At 38.0% G+C, this 18,349-nt stretch overlaps 1 protein-coding gene across 1 annotated transcript; it reads left to right on the forward strand.

The window, feature by feature from the left end:
* The first annotated feature begins 9,226 nt into the window (after positions 1-9,226).
* LOC131681973 (eukaryotic translation initiation factor 4E-binding protein) lies at positions 9,227-17,043 on the forward strand. Its single transcript, XM_058963096.1, has 2 exons — positions 9,227-9,672; positions 15,969-17,043. The coding sequence occupies exons 1-2, from the start codon at positions 9,528-9,530 to the stop codon at positions 16,181-16,183; spliced, it is 360 nt and encodes a 119-aa protein (XP_058819079.1). The 5' UTR covers positions 9,227-9,527; the 3' UTR covers positions 16,184-17,043.
* Positions 17,044-18,349: the final 1,306 nt, after the last annotated feature.

The raw sequence follows: 18,349 nt of genomic DNA on the forward strand, positions 1-18,349 counted from the left end.
TTAGGAACATCAAATTATCTGACATATAGTGTCGATTTCACAATTTTATCATAAAATCGCACATATTAACCATTTAACAACAAAATTCTTATTTGATTTACTACTTTTAGTGTAAAATATGAAGTTGAGGTATTAGGACAAATAATGAAAAAAAAGAGATTTGTAGAGTAAATATCAAAAAGTTTGATGTTTCTGAATTTTAACTCTAACGTTTTATTTGTGTTTTATTCCTCAGAATTTTACACGTTCAACAAGTTACATTTTATGAAAATTGATTGAAGAATAATGGAGATATATGTATGAGAAAATGATAAAATTTAATATGAATGACAAAAAGCCCTATAACCCCAACTTCTCGTATTTGGACTAAGGTCAAAAGGGTTCCATTCGATTTCTGAGATTTTTTCACATTAGAAAAACTACAAAAAATGTATTATTTGCGTCACGGAGCAGAAAAATCTTGAAAAATATGTGATTTTGAGGCCAAAATGACTCAGTACCCCATTTTCCGTATTTTCCTAGAAACAAAAATATCTCCATTCCAATACTAAGATTATTTCCTTTCAAAAGAGGTATAAATTGTAATTTTCTGATTGCTACTTCAAAAGTTATAGAATTAAATGTATTTTTCCTCCATATTTTCCCATACTACCAATTTCAAAAAATTTCAAGCGAAGTGGGCGGGGGTCTAAAATTGTCCAAATGATGTGAAATTTGGCATCTGAGCTTACTTTGACATTTGTCACAATGTGAGAGGGGGGGCCTTTGAGAATTCAAAAAAAAAAATTTTTTGCAATGCCCTACCGCGCATGCCGACGAGCGGTTCTAACCGTCGGCTATGCCCGGTTTCCCGCGTAAGTACAGACACGGTAGCAATGTACTGGATTCTACTTAGGATCCAGTACTTGACACGGTAGAGCTTTCTGGGCTCACAGGGGTTTGAAAAACCACGGGTTCAAAGCATAAACCACGGAGTCCTGCGGACACAAGGGCGGATTGGCTTTGGGGGACGATCCGTGCTTCAAATTGATGAGTTCAGGAGACGGTCAATTAGCTGAAAGTCTGGCTTCTCCGGTTAACCATCCACTTCCTTATTTCTGCTTTTCCTTCTTCTCGCATTCGCATACATTTTGCTTTTATACACAGCATCACTTCTCTTTATTTCGACTTTACTTTGCTTCTTCTTGCTAGTTTCGAACAATTCAACTTTACTCGTCGATAGTTAATGGGCAATTGAACTCCGGTTTTGGCCATTATTGACCTTATACCTTCGACCGTTGACTCTTTAGTTTGCTAATGAATTCCGCCCAATTTATTTTTATTATCTCCACCCCCAATGGCAGCATGTTTGCTGAATCCGGAACCTGGTGGAGGATGGCAGAAAATGTGGGGAGATTTCCTAGTTACGTTCTGGCCTTCTGGCGGTGTAAGCTTTTAGACAATTCACAGAACCTTTTTTGATATACATAGATTTAGTAAACGTAAACTAAACGAAAACGCGACAATCCAACAAAACTTGGACTGTGCTTATAACGGAAATGGATAAATTCGTGATCCATGCCTGCTAACTTAGCACATCGCTTGAGACCGACATGAGCGAACGACCTCAGATACTCGAACGAGATGAACGCAAGGCGTAGAGCAACCATTCACAACCATATGCTCATCACAGCGGAAATCGATCTGATTCAGTAAGCAACTCAGAGAGAGAGCTGAGTAGAAGGAACAATAGAACAAGGGATGTGTCGAAGCAAAGTTCAATAGGGTTGAGCGGGTCATTCGCGAGTGAGGGCCGCGAAACTGTAGTGCTGATGGAAGCATTTACAGCTGAAGTACCGTCATTCCCAGAAGACCCATCCATAGATCGGCAGCTACTACGCAATTTGGTCTTTGACCTGCACACTTCATTTCACGGACGGTAGCGGTCTTCCAATGCACCTATACCTAATTTGTGCATAACCTGGATTTCCAGCTAATAGTATTTTGTACTGCAATAGCGACCGTTAGATGTTTAGGATTCCGGCTTGCACCTGGAACTGACCCGCGGAGATTGAAAAAATTGACGAGCAGTTATCGTCGGAACCTATGATGTAGGCTACGTGCTACCTTAGGAATTAGGCAGCACCTGAACCGGACGTCCAATCCTTTTGGTACAAGAAGCTGACCGTTGTACATCCCTCGATGGCGGTATGGACGTCAAACAAACAATGCTTATTTCCATATTTCATCACCCGTGGTACCACAATCCTACTCCCCAGAAACAGCAACATGTCTAACCCATCAAAGTAGACTAATTACCTGTCTATCAAGTCTGTACAAAATCCTGAGTATCATCATCACTACATACATTGGAAAAAATTCCATCATCCCAAACACGATGGTTTCGAGCAACTTAGGCTAAATGTCAAATTGCGGGAGGGTTGGAAAAATTACACCAAAAACTGTTCGGAGAACACTGTTTTTTTGAGAGACACCCTAAATTATGATATGAAACTCTCTATAAAATGAGAAAAGTTTGAGATACAAAGTTAGCATCTTCAACAAAGTTGCCCAGAATTGATTGTTCTAGAATGTTGCACTAGGAAGTATAGAAAACACTTGGTACTTCTATAACAACGAAGTGGAGCGAAGGAATACTTACTATTAGTAAAACACATCACAAGACTATATTAGGTAGGGGAATGTGTTCAGTTGTCGGAACACTTTTGTTTTTGGCTCACAACATTACTCGAATTGAACAATATATGGGAATAAGCATACCAATGGAAAGATAGAGGCCTTAGCTAATAACTTATGAAAGAATTTAATTTATTCTGTTAACTTGAAAAAAAATATTAACAATTTAGTAAAATGATAATTTTACATTGGCACCCTAAGCAAATTCACTGAAAATGGAAAAATATAAATGATAATCATCAAGATTCAAAGGTAAAAGGAAATTTATTCATTTCAACAACCATCACAGGCATTATGAACATCATTCTTCATCAGAACCACAACATGTGTATGTGAAAACCTTGTTACTGCTGGGCACACTGCTTTAAATCTGAGGTATGCGCATTTAACGTGTAGGCCGGCGACAATGTTGCTGCTGGGTGCACTGCCTACAATCTGGGCTATCCTCCTTTAGCGTGTAGGCCGGAGGAGAAATGTCAAACGCGAGCGAGCAATATTTCGAGGGAGAACTAAATCTAAACGTGGTTAGTGCTGAAGAGAATTGATTAAGCCTAGGGAAAGGTTAATGATAATTAAAAACTGAATTGGTTATACTAATTAAAATCGTGAGTAGTTAGCTGAATTGGTTATCCTAATTAAAATCGTGAGTAGTCAACTGAATTTGTTATCCTAATTAAAATTAAATATTTACTAGGGTTTTGGAGCTAAAAGATTGGATATATTCTGCGGTATAACCCAAAACTGAAATTGATTAACCTAGCCTAAAGTAAGAATATATTATTATAATCTAATATGCCTATAGATAATTATCACGTTTGCTATCACAGAATTAAACTGATCGTGTGGGGTGTTGGATTAAACTAGAGGAACCATAACCTGTGAAAATACCGAAAGTGTAAGCTAATAATAAGAGAAATTGTATAACCTAACTAAATTTAATATATTTGCAGTATAAAGCTGCACTGCTCTACACCGACGAAAAGTGCTGCTATAAACCGGTGTTTTATTTCCATTCCGCCCCAACAAACCTAGTGCGAATATTACGCACTGCTAATGCACTAACGGATCGCATTCACTGCAATTGAGTTAGTTTCAGACCGTCCATTTTTTTACCAAAGCTTCAGACAGATCAGATAGAGGTCAGCCAAAGGAGGAGGGGGGCTACAGGGTAACACCCCCATACCCCCACCAAATTGTCTGGTCGTGACAATCTGGTATATACAGTGCTACCTAGCGGTGAAAACACGACCAGGTGGGCTTTCTTCATGTAAATGTAAAACGCTAAACCGGAAGTCGCCTTCCTGGTTTTCAGAATGGTGCCAAAGATCGATCTCTTGCATCTATTCGTACAGCCCGTTCCAAAATACCCACATTGATAAGGTTATTGAGAGCATTTGCCACAAAAATGGGGTGCCGACAACCGACCATGTTTTGGTGCCGACAACCGATTTAAATAACTTTTTTGAAAACTGATCAAAAAAAAAATTGTGGCGATCATTTCGGTGCCATTCAATGTTGAATCACAAAATAGAATAAATTCACATCGTAAATATTCAATGCGCATACTTTTTCGATCGATTTACTTCTTTCTATATCACTAAACAAATCATCAAAAAAAACTTAAGTAGAGTTTCACTTGTTAAAAAAATATATTGGTTGTAGAACAGAACATTCGAATCTGTTTGCTTCAGCAATCGGCAGAAAAAGATCGTGCCAATATAACATACTAATAATATTTATTAGAATGGTCATGTCTGGTTTCTGCCAAAAGCTACATAGGGGTGCCGGCAACCAACCACTTTCCCGTATCATTTTGAATATTTACATAGTAAAATACAACACAATGAGAATAAACTACAGGTATACCTCGATAGTACGTGCACCTACCTTCACACATTTTTTTCGTTTGATTTTGTAAACTTCAACAAAATAGGACAAATTTTGTGGAAGTTCTATGGGTTTTTGCATACTTTAGAGAAGTTGTGTGCTACTCAAAGTAGTTCTATAAAGTCCAGCAAAGTATTTCAAACTTTAAGTAAGTCATAAATTCATCGTGGAAATCTAACAAGAATAAAAAAAATTCTACAGCTTTAGGGACGCCCTGCAATTTTCAGGAAAGTCTTTTATATTTCGGGAGATTGCCAACTTACAAGGAGATCTTAATACTTGAGATTAATTTGTTCGACTCTCAAATTAGTTATAGTTTCGTTTTGTCAAACTTCAGAGCATCTCAATGAACTTTAAGGCCGATCTTCGAAGGTCGTATACTAACAATTTCTACAGAAAGCAAAGTGTTCAAGATTTTCATTCATATTTTACCAACCTCGAGAAATTCTGCGAACTATACATTTAGAAGTATTATTACAGTTTCAGTAGATTTTGTTAACGAGTATCGGTGCACAGCAGTTATTCACTCAAGCTGCACTGAACTTCAAGATATATTAGGTAATATCTTAAGAATATCTGGAAAAATCACGAAGATTCAAGAAAGTTATAAGAATTTAATGAAAATCTTTTAAACATCAGGGGGCGTCTGGAAATTTTATAAAATTATATCAAACTTAAAAAAATGTCAAGTGCATTTCATGAAACCAACAATTAATTTCAAAGAAGTATCTCGAGAAAACCTTACTGAATTAGGAAAGTGACGAATGTCAAAAATCCTCTTCAAGCTTTAGGTACGGCATGCCCCACAAACTTCTGAGAAGTCTTACTAACTTTATGCAAAATTGTAAAATTTCGTGACATACTTCGAACATCAAAGAAGATTTTCGGCAATTTTGAATGTTAAAATCTAGAGCTATGATAAAACCGGTTTTTGATGAATGATATTTAAACTTTATGTACTTAAAATTTTAGTGCTGAGTCCCATACATTATAGGAGATACAATGTTTAGAATGGAATGGGTGAAACTTGCACGACTAACGACTTCAATGGAGGCTCGTACTACTCATAGAGCTGAAAAAACGCATCTAAATGCGCGTTTTCTCCGTACCTCGTTTGGGGTTCCTGTGCGTGTGATTAAAAAAATGTATCCGCCATATTAGAGGGGCTGAAGCAATATTTGCTAGTTCATCGAGACCTTTAAGCAAAATTTTAATTTAAAGTCATATATCGACTTTGCAAATATACTTAAATATCCGTTTTCGGGGTTTTTGAAGTTTTTTAATGCCCGAAATTGAAAGGAAGAAAAAAAAATTGAAATCCCGTATGTATCACAGAAGACAGAAAGTTCTCATGTTTAACCCAGCAATTTTAGTTTGTTCCTATAGTTTGATAAATTGTACTGTTATTATTACACGAATAAAATATATCAAAAACAGCTCCTTCTGCTTCAATAAAATAAAAAATTCAGGAAATCTTCAGGGAATTTCAATGAATTTCAAGCGAATTACGAATTTCAGAGATTCAGGATAGTTCTAGAACTTTAAAGAAATCCTACAAAAATCAATAAAATCCTGAAAAAATCCTAATAAATTTGGGTAAATCCTCAAGACAATGCTACCAGATTCCAAGGAACTGTACGAGACCAAAGAAATATTTTTACTTTCCATTTTCAAACATCCTGGTTGATGGAAACCATAACATTCTAAGACGAAGTACTTGGTAATAGGTCAGTTTATCACTAATGGGGTGATGAATTTAGTGATAAACATTATTTTTGTGATGTTTCATTCTATATTAAACATAAAAAGTAATATTTTGAATTTTATTTTTGTGATTCGATAATACGTACGTTTCGATAGTACGTACGCTAAACGAAGCGAAGGTGTACGTACTATCGAGGTATACCTGTACTACAAAACCGGTTATGTAGTCGGGGATTTGTGCCATCTAGCATCCAACAATAATATTCATTCGATATGTTTCCCTATACCGCAGAAGCTAGACAAAATAATCAGTCAAACTCAAGCTTCTAATTTCTATGGCGTTATTTACGATGTCGTTCGTCGGCCGTGGCAAAATACAAATAATTGCTAACGTTCTCATTTCTGTGTAGACGCATTTGTTTGCAGGCCAGAGAATTAAAAACAAATGCATTGACTGCATGTGTTCGCTAGATCCCTGTTGTTTGTGTACCGAAGGCCTTTAGTATTGGATGCCAGAATTTCATATCTGAAATATGAGTTGCAAGTTTGGAGGATCTCCACCCAACTATTAATGTAGCAACTATAAAATCATCGATTCGATTTCGATGAGGTGTTCAATTTTATTTATCGAATGCTGTTTTCTACTATCTCATAGCTTTCCAGAGACAACTTCTTGGATTTCATTCCTAATATTTATATTTATAGACTCCATATCATACAGCGACAGAACTCAAAATCTCTAATTAGAACGACACGTTGTAGTTGTGTTCGGTTTCTTAAGCTCCACATTATCCAAGAGCAGCCAGACCGTCTTGAATCTAGAATGTTTTTAATGGCGTCTGTACAGGGCCGTAACGTGCGATTGGCCAAGTTGGCCCTCACCGAAGACGTTAGCTTGCGGGGGACGCAGAAAACTATAAAATAAGTCAGATATGTGTATTTATTTATTTATTTTATTTAGTCGTAATGAATATAAATATATTTACATGCACTACTTTCAAACAAATGTAACCAGCAATCTCAAACAAAAATATCCCGGGATGAATTGCAGGAAATCAAGTAATATCAGGGGCCCTATTCTAAATATCACGTCACTTAGTGTCGTAATTAAAAAATGATATTTTATTTTCATAAGCAAAACTCCAGAAACCACTGAAAAAGCAATTCATTTCTTTGTTTTTTAAGTTTTGAGTTAAACGGGGAATAATCGTCGCCGATCCAGGATTCGACATAGCAACATTTGGGTCTCCTACTACACTAACCCTTACACTGGGGTATAACGAAGAACGGCCGGAAGAACACATGGACAACGTATTGGCGAAGTGATACTCATTCGCCCCTCAAGCGAAATTATGCAACCGTCCCCACCATTCTACATATTATGTAGTATGTAATCGGTTTCAGTATTTAATTTCTTAAAATACGTTCGTCAAATAGGTTATAAGACAAATCTGTTTACAGTCGGGACAACATCATCATTAAGCACCATTAATTCAATCTGAATCTTTAGACCATACAGTATCCATTCTACTGGATGGAGGATCATGGTCGGTTATAAATGTCCATGTTATTATATGCAAACGCATCATACAATATGTATATTATTAGCAATGCATGAATTTGATATGATTTTGATGCTAGCACTATTCCGCTGCAGTAAACCAAACCGTATGTTTCCGTATCTACATGCGAGTAACGCCCGGTTCTGCCATTCAAGCACAACTTCTCTGCTTTTACTTGCCTTTTCTATACACACTCATCCCCGCTTCGGCCGGCAATGCTTAACCAGCCCACCCACCTCCAGTGCCGACAACAATCGCCGGCCGCCCGTTTCTCCATCAACATAAATTCGACGCGTGTCTTTACATATTCGTGTGTGCGTACGATGGAACACATAGGGTGATGAGCCCATTTGCGCCATGTTTCTGTTATCACCCTACCCATTTGAAGCCGTTGGTTAGAGCAGTGTCTGCCATCTTTGTTCAACGCATTGAGTCAAATGGTAGCGCAACAATAGGGGCACTCGATTCGAGTTTTCGTTGCGCTCAAACACGAGAATTTCACTGTTTTCAGTGCATTTGTGTTATTATATTGGTTCTTAACAACGAAGCAAAGCTGTTGATGCCAATTTTTACGTATTCAATTGATTGTAGAGCGAGAAATTAACGAATTAGTGAGGCACCTTGCTTAGTATGGTGAAAATAGGCACTTCACCCTACGTGCTCGCGGAACGAGCGAAAAACTACGTCGCAGGAAATGTTATGCCTTTGCAAACAATGCTGTTCCTCCTCTGCTCCCGAACCCGACTTGACTCGGGCATCGAGTCGTATGATTCAACCCGTTGTCTCTTCTCTTCTCACTAACCAACAGCTCGGCTCGACTGGTCTGCGGTGTCTATACATTTTGCCCACCACATCGAAAACACAGAACGGCAGCCGTCAGGGATAAAACAGTGTGCACTGTGGCACGTTCTTCCAGCTAACAGTGAGTGTCAAATGTGTTTACGATAAATGAGACCGAATTGATAAACAACGGGCTGTCGCACTCGTGGACCGGTTTAACTGTATACAAATTCACTACTAATAAAATTTAGCTGGTGTTGATTATTGTTGATAATAGCCGGGAAGGCGTTGCTCCAGCCCAGAGGGCCCGGACAGCAAAACGACGGCGGCCAACTTTCTCGAAGGACATACTCGGCGATCACTTTCCTTGGAATATTTGTTTATCTCTAAATTTTACACTTCCATGTTACGCTTGCAATTGCTTATATCGCCGTCAGATAAGCACCCCAATCACCACCAATGTACGGCTACACACGTTCGGCTGTGATCGAGAGAATCGGGGCAGCCACCCATCCTTTCATGCCACCCTTGATACCTTCCTGTCTCGCGCCGCCTGCACCGCTAATGCGCAGTCCCTCGCGACGATGTTGTTGTTTTTGTTTGGCTTTAAATTGCGATGCGAACCACGCCGAATCTTCAGTCGGTGCCAGCATTTCAGACCGTTACGACAGCGTTCTTAGGCCGCCCAGAGAAAGTGACCTGAATGAAGTAGAGGAAATTCACCTAAAAGCACGTTATAGCTTTGCCCGTTCTATAGTGGCATACTGCCAAGTGTCGTCAAACGATCTCCAGTGTATTAGTTGGTTCCGATTGATTGGCCGAAAGCCCGGTATTAAAAGCGTATAGTATAGTTTAAACGAATTGCCAAAAATAGTACAAATTATCTGCTAAGGACAGTACCTGATAAGAGAAGTCACAATGTCAGCATCACCAATTGCACGTCAAGCCTGCAGCCAGATGCAGGCCATTCCGTCGAAGCGCGTTCTGATCCACGACGCATCAGAGCTTCCGGATCTGTACTCATCAACTCCCGGTGGCACGCTGTACTCCACCACACCAGGAGGTAAGTTCGCAGTTTGCCGGTAAGCAAAAAAAAATTCGATTCCCGGTGATTTATCTCGGTGCTGGCAAAGTGTTTAAGTGGCAAAAACAGTAAGGGAAGAAGATATTAAAAAAAAGATTTGTCCTTGTAGCCTATCTGAAAGTTAATACGCAATAGCCTGTAGATTGTAAAGCTGTACACGCGTGAGGTCTACCGATCAGTGAATTTAAATTTATGCAAATAACGCTCGAATCCTCACCGTGGTGAATACTGTTTCCGAGATATTTTCTCAGGCGTAAAAATATGCTAGGAAACACGTGTTCATCTCGTAATGCTATCGTTTGTGAAGTAGAAAAGGGAACAGGGCTATTTTTACTACATTCACTAATTTGACGTTCGAGAGTTTTACACTCCGCTACATAGAGGAAGCAATCAGCTCGAGGCGAAGTGGGTGAAAATTTTCAGTGCCATTTCTCGATCCACAATACGCCCAACAGATTCAACGTGGTGCGGGGGACGATCGAACAGAATTTATAATTTATTGTGTTTTAATACAAGGTTCAGCCGATCGGACAAAGACCTCGCGAAAAGTTGTCGCTTCGAGGACGAGCAGCTCACTGTGTACGATAGCGCGGGACAGGGAGCGATTCATTCAAACGATTTCTTCCTTTTCTTACAACTGCTATGCTGAATATTGATCACAGTGAGAATTACGAACCAGGCCAGGAACCGGTTGGTCAGCTTTGCAGTAAAGAGGTTCGGTGGCCACACGATGTTGTTGCACCAACATGGTCTACTCGTCGCGCCGTAGATTGACCGCACTGGTATAGGTTATCGTTATGAAAGGTTTCCGTTATTGGCCGAAGAGCTGCGGGCCTCCGATTGCACAAATGCTGGACAGAATGCTGGTATGGACTGGTTCAGATGGGACACAAAAGATTAAAAAGTAGCGGAAAATACATAGGTTGATGATATTTACGGTTGGCGCAAGGTGCAAGGTATATTGAACGGGATTATTGACTTGTTGTGTGTCTCTGTATGTAACCAATGCTCCAGTGAACGACACGAGTAATTCTTTGAGATAATTAGCAATTTATAAGCCAAATAACTGATTGTTTACTACGATTTTCTTTCATCGACATCGTCGTATAGTTTAAAATAATTAAACGCAAGCTGTTTATAAGAGCGGGATATGTTGTTGTCTCGAGGTGGGGCCTCATTTTCGATAATTTGACAGAAACTAAGACATGACAAAAAGTTACATTGTTGCTTATTCGGGAATAGCTGAACTAGCTTTAAAAAGAAATGAACCATTGTTATTTGTTCCAACTATACATATTACCTCTAGCAGTACGAAGTATTTAATATAATTGAATTGTGAAATTTCTTGAAGAATGCTAAAACCAAGCGACTACAGTGCAGTTGACTTATTCATGCACATGTTTACAAACAACTAGGTTTATAAATAGCTATAGGGTTTGTTTTATGCAATGTTTGCTCCCAAAAATTTGCGAGACCAATAACTAGGACTACTAAACTGTTGTGATTGTAAATATATAGTTTGATTGGTTTTCATTGGAGCAGTGCTGCCAGGGAATGTTTCATCTAACGCCGAATAAAGCTTGGGAGTATCAAAATATTGATGGAAACATATAAAACAAACTAATTCAGCTAAATTAGTTTGCCTTTTCATTCAATTATTGTATTTTAAATAGGCTCAGTCTCCTGATTCTGAAACTATGTTGCAATCACGTTCTCCAGATCACATTCTATTGAGGAGTGCTATACAATTAACATTACTAAAGCAAGACTATAATTGAACGAGTGAAAATAAAAGCCGAAAGAACAGAAGATACCGGCCAAATGTATTATAATATATTCAGCATTAGCTTGTGCAACCAGTTTATGCAAAAACTCCGATTTTTATCAAGACTCGTTGAAATTGCACAGAAAATCAATAGATGATAATACCTTGTTGTAACAAATCATCCTTCAATGTACAACATTTGGTAGTCCCAAGTTGTTCATTGATCAATACCGGCACCGGCCTGACTCGAACACAGATCACAGCAGGGGAGAGCAATCCACAAGTGGCACGGAAGGAGGGAGATTTTTAGTAGATACAGAGATTCGATTAGAAGTAGCCCTGCAACTCGCAAGTTTTTCGAGATTTTTGGAGTCTTTGGTCGTCCGGCCACTTGGAGACTCATTAGGTGCCTAAAATATGTTTTAAGCATACCTTAACGACAAATAACGAGAAAATGTTTAGAGTCATACCTAACTCGAATATTAGTTTTACAGAAGACAAACCAACGAAAAGAAAAACACGAAATAGTCACGAAAAAATTTTAAGTAGAAAACAAATTAAGGCCACAAACACAAAACTATTGTTTGTTCTAGTGACAAGAATATGAAATAATTTTGAGCGGCACAAAATAAGCAGTATGGGGAGGTGGCCGGTCATAAAATAAGACCATCATCGATTCGAACAAAACTTTGCAGTTGTGTTCACTTTATGATTCTCCATGATTTCCTCTAGCAACTGGAACATTGTGACACAAGAACAATTTTTTAAAAAGGTGTAGAAGTTTTTAGATTCAGCATTTTACAAAAGAATTGTTCATTTGCCGTATTTTGTGCAGCAGAACTATCTGAAATAGAGTTACAGGGGATTAAATCTACACGAAAAAATACGCACAGAAAATGTAGTGATATTTTTCACAAAAACAAAAGTTTATGTAAAAAATAAATTGCAAAAAAAGACAAGTTTTAAATGAAGTAGCTTTTGTCAACAAAATCTAAAAGTAAAAGAATTTTTTTAAATGTGATTGCAATGTGGATAAACTATCAGTAAAAAGTTGTTCTTAAATTTCATATAAAATGGCAGAAAAAAAAACTACCACTTATAAAATATGATTTCAAATGTCATTTCAAGTTAAAATGCATTTTACTAAACTTTTCTAAAAGGTGATATCAGGTTTTGCTTTTTTTGTGTTTCGAATTCATCTCGTCAGTAACTAACACCATGTGGGTGTCTAGTTAGACAATGTATCTAAACTAGTACCCAAATTAGCACATTTTAGGCCAATAAATAAAAAATCGATTTTTTAACTTCTACAGTGGTGTAACCCCTTAATCGATCATAAAACAGAAGATAGTTTCGACCCTGGTTACTTGTCATATGACAAGTGACAGGTCAGTCAAAACGTATCACAGAGAGCAGATTTCCATTCCGAACATTTGAGTTGTGTAAAAAATCTTTTCAACTGTAGCTCGATATAACCCACCAGGTACGCTACTGAATTTAACCGACTTGACTTGTCAAATAAAAAAATAAGATTACCTGCTTAGTTACAATTCTGGATTAACTATCACCAATGCAATAAAATAGCAAATATTTCTGATCAGCTGATTATTTCTTGTTTTCTCTTTCTTCTGACGTTACTCCGGTGGGCACGACGTCCGACGAAATCGTTGATTCGATCCAACATCAAACGAATCGGAATAACGAAAGATGTTTTCTGTTCGCAGGAGTAAAGCAAAACAAACTTGTTGACAAAACCTACAACTGTTTTGCCAAACAAACGTCTCATGCATTGCCTAATCAACAAACGCTAATCAATTTTTCTGAGCTATTAATATTACAAGATGGTTTCGGTCGCAAGGATTTTATTCTTTTAAGGACATTCAATTGGCTAGAGTTAAGTATGTCTGGAAAATTATGAAACGTTTACCCTAATACAAAAAATTATACACGAAGTTTAGCCCATATAGTGCAACGATTCCACATATGGTTTGGATACCCTGAACAGGTTGTTAGGCTCTTGAATCATACGATGTTTATTAGGGTAGAGTCATAGTACTCTAGTGTGAGCAAGGAATTGAAATATACAGATCGAAAAACTAGAACTGGCAGTGTGGGTCATTAAGAACAAGCTTGATATCTTACGGAATAATCCTTTGTCCTCTACAGGTAGGAGTCGAGCTTAGGCAGAGTTACTGCGAATCACTCTAAATAATACTAAATATTACGCTCTTTCCACTAACCTGGACTCCGCGCTTCCAAAGTGCGAGTGATCAAACTGCTACTTAAAACTGCGAGTTGTCAGAACACAAGTGATAGAGATGGCACTCTCATAGACAGACCAGTCGAACTAACCAATCTATGAGAAGAATTTAATAGAAGAATGTGTAGTGTGCAGAGCGGATCGAATCCAGTTTTAGTGCCACAAACAATATATCTTCTGGTCACTTTCTCACAGTGCCAATACAACTTAAAACCCTTCCCAAATGTATAAGCAGTAGGTATTCTTAAGTAGTCTTTTTTTTGGATAATTATTTTGGCGGTCCAAGGACGGAATGTATTATCTTTCGCATTGTTATGTAACCGTCAAAATACTCGACATATTTATTTCATCGATGACCAGCCGGAGTCTACACGAATGTGCGTATCTGTCAATAAATCACCGAATATCGCGCCCGTGACTGCTAGCTATATGAGCTTAGGTGTGCCTGCTCAAGTGCGCCATGGACTAAGGCCATACAGATAAAAGCGGACAAAAACACGCGTGTTTACGATTACATTAAACGCGCTCTCGAAGCGTGTTTATCTTTTAATTTAGGAAGATATGAAAGTGTAGATGTTAAGAACAACAAGATTATGGATACCGTACGAAAGAGAGGAACTTAGCTAATCGAAAGAACTGCTAAATCAAAATAAGTATCAATGAAACATTCGCTTAAAATCATTTTCCAGTTTTCAACTGCAACCAGAATATTTCAAGTCTCACTAGCTAGTTTTTCGTGTTGTGAAATATTACGCAAACTAAACAAAATGTGAGGATTTTTTATGCGGTGCGAAATACCCACACAAAAAAAAATTGCATATTTCGAGAATATAACCTCAAATCCCAGTTTGTGTGCAATTTGCGAGCAATGCAACAATTGACTAATGGAATCCGTAATTTAAACAACGTATCCGTTTTTACCTTCTTATTCCTACATTAAATCGATTAAATCCTAAAATCATTTATATATTTTCTAGCTTAGGAATACTACCAATTATGTATAATTTTACTAAATACAGAAAATCTGGTAAAAAAGCAGATCTGTTAATTAGAATTGTTTTGAAACAGACACTATTGCAATATGACCTGATGCTGATACTAAGAGTTGATTATACCAATTGTCACTTTAACTAAAACAGAAGATACGGAGTATTTTCCATTGAAATTAAACCAAAAACACAACAATCGTAATTTGCACAAAAAATATCGTATTCAACCAACATAGGTGGCAGAGAGATGTTCAATTTACAGCGATACCAATACAATCAAAGTGGCGATGATGTAAATATAAAAAAAAAACATTAAATGCGCTAATTTTAGACGGCTGAGACGTAAAACAGACCGATTGCCGTCACTTTCGCGTATCAATTTCACTACGTGAGTAAAAAGATCAGAGATGTAAACACACTTCATTCAATTTTTTCATGTGCTCTTGTTAGAACATAAACCAATTAGGTTGTAAACTGCAATCCGAAAGTGCAAGGTATACTATAATACGATTCATAACCTTCCCTCACGTCAAATGTTGACAAGTGACTATCTAAAGCGCAATTAAATGAAGAATAAAAATCTTTCTTCTTACGTCATTGCTAAAGGTAACAATATATTGTTCTAACTCAACTTCTGAACGATTATTATTTAACTTTCCCTTGTTCGACACAACCTACCTTACTTGATAATGGTTCAGCCACAGGGATTAAAATCTTTGACAGTTTACCCAGCAAAAGGATATAATTTAAGGGTGCTGAATGGAAGATTCTCACTCAGAGCGTTACAATCGTTTAAAAGGGGATTGTTATGTCTGTTATTCTATGCTATAATCAAAGTAGTCAAATTTCAACTTTATCTTATCATTCCGGATTGCACCACGGGTCATTGATTTGAACCGTCGAAGGCCACTTGACTTGACGGTTTCGATCATTTACGCTAATAAAATATCATGCCAATTCGAATATGCTTCCCGCTGACGAGGAACATTATCGCACTCGAGGTCAGTGAACGGTTTACACCCCAAAGTCCAGCATAAACAACCAGAATAATCTGGTCTGGAAATGATGATGTGAACCATATCGATTCAAACTTGCAACACAAACAAATCAGCTGTGACCTCGTTTAGTACTGCTTATTTCTTCACGCGAGCCAGAGATAATGCCGTTTCGAGAGAAAAAAATGGTGGACTAAAACACACTTTTGTTAGTGAATACCTTATCTAATCTGTTTTCTCCCGTCTCTTTTTCCGCCCTATTTCAGGTACCCGTATCGTCTACGAACGTGCCTTTTTGATGAATCTGAAAAACTCCCCTCTTGCCCGGACCCCTCCGTCCAATTTGAGTAACCTGCCTCACAACATCTTACGGAACAGCCCGAAAGCGGCGCTCAGTAGCAAACCAAAAGCTAAGTCACAGAACCAGAACTCGCCACCCAAGTACGACGAGCACCAGGAACAGTTCGACATGGACCTGTAGGATGCTGGGATCCCTTTTTACTTTGTATAATGACTAAGTCTACATTAAGCCTATTCACGATGTAAACTTTATAAGTTTATGACACTTTTTCGTCGGTAAGTTTGATGTAAGAGAAAACTGCTTTTCAATACAGTCAACACCACATAATCCGACTCGAAGACGAAATGAAACGGCTCACTAAACGTCTAAACGTGACAAGCTCCAGTGCGAAGACTGCTAGGTCTCATCGAAAGATGTCGGAAATGTCGATTAAAAATCTGAACTAAAACGCTTTGAAGTCGTTCGGATCCATTTGAAGAGCAAAAATGTATTTCCCGTGTACTGTCTAACCATTACGAAAGCTGTCTTTTCATATCCTCGATTGTCACCATTGTGTGATTGCGAGTTGTTTGTGATACCAGATGACTGATCTGTGCACGGCTCGGACATCTATTTCTAATGTTAGTTTCGAATTAAAAAGAAGAAAAAATATAGTTCAGAGGACACCTAACCTGTTAAGTATCTAAAAAAAGATCGCTCCTGATCATTCTACGAGTAGGATTGGACACCATTTTTCATTGTTAGAATTACTTTTGTTAGGCTATTGACTCTTTATTAAGATTAAATTGTTCGTGTAGTTTTTCCTAATCTAAAAGTCAAATCAGCAATCTAAATCCAAGCATTAGGTTTGTTTTTTTGTATGACAAATTTACTCGAGGCAGAATAACGTGTTTCTAACTATACTTTAGTGTAGCAGACTGGAGATGTTACTATATAGTTTGAATGTGATTCAATCGCTACTGTTAAATCACGATGCAATGATATTCTAAATGATTATAATCATATAATAAACCATGAGGTAAAATTCTTCAAAAAATAAATAGTGAAAATTGGATAATTCGAACCACCTACCACTTTTTAGGATAAACAATCTGCTGAGAAACCGGACACACCCTAAAAGATAACTATACCTCGATTGGGTAAGATTGGGTACGTACTAGTTTTGGATAACTTCCTACAGACCTATGACAATTTTCGTGGTCGCCATCGATGTAAACAAACGAATCATTGAAATCATATTGTACGAAAGATTAAAATAAAAATCGCCCTTTGAAAGTGTTCTTTACTAACCCGGGATATTGAAATAACAGAAGGACAATGCCTCCTAAGAAATATTGGAATTCCAATTCGGCTTAAACCGATTTAGGTTTATAAACCTTCGCCAGTTTTTTTTTTGGAAGCCATTTCAGTTTGTACATAAACAACACGGAAAGATCCAAACAGCACGGAAAGTTCGTCGAAGCTGCAAATGTACTGCAGTATTTTCTCTGTAATCGACTTGGTTCTCAGAACTTCCCAGCAAACCTTATAACTCTTGACCACACTGCGTTAGGAACAAAAGCTTATCCTGGAGTTTCAGCTCCCTGTATGCAGATCCAAAAATCCATATACGCAATTGCATTACTGCCGGGAAGTTACACCTCAAATGATATGAAGTTTTGTAATTGGATTCACAAGGATTACACGAAAAATACTCAGCACGCTGGATAGTAGGTAGATTTGCAATATCCAGTTGGTGCCCTAAGTAGAATGCTAAAATTGTGCTTGGAAAAATGCACAAAATTGTTTGACATTTTCGGACTAATATCCTGTAAAAAAATTTTGTTTTAACGCAAGTTTGCAAGCTACGCTAATGGTTGGCATGTTCGGATGCAGTCCAACAGCGAATCGTGTGCTTTATCCAACTTATCGACAGTGTTATAACTGCTTCTGGACCAACGAAGTCAGTCGCAGCACCCACTGTAGTTAATTTGCCGCCCATTTATTTCCAGTTAAACCGACTGAGTACTTATGTGGTTTTTGCTTGAAGCGAAACTGAGTCAGGTTCTAACCCCAACTGCTGTCAAAATGTATCCACTGACAGTGGTTGGGGTTAGAACATGACCCAGTTTCGGGGTCAAGAAAAAACGCCATTAGATTTCAGCTCGACATGCGATTACTAATTCTGATCTCAAATCTGCCGAACTAAGTGTTTTTAGGGCAGCCTGACTGGCATAGCAAAAATTAATTCTTTTGCCGCAAATTCCCCGTTGAAAGTCCGATTGCTCGCCATACAGAATCGCGAAGATTTGTGCTTGGAATACGGTATATAGTACGAGGGGCAAGCATTAAATCTTCAATACGACG

Source organism: Topomyia yanbarensis, chromosome 2 (genome assembly GCF_030247195.1).
Source record: "Topomyia yanbarensis strain Yona2022 chromosome 2, ASM3024719v1, whole genome shotgun sequence".
NCBI lineage: Eukaryota > Metazoa > Arthropoda > Insecta > Diptera > Culicidae > Topomyia > Topomyia yanbarensis.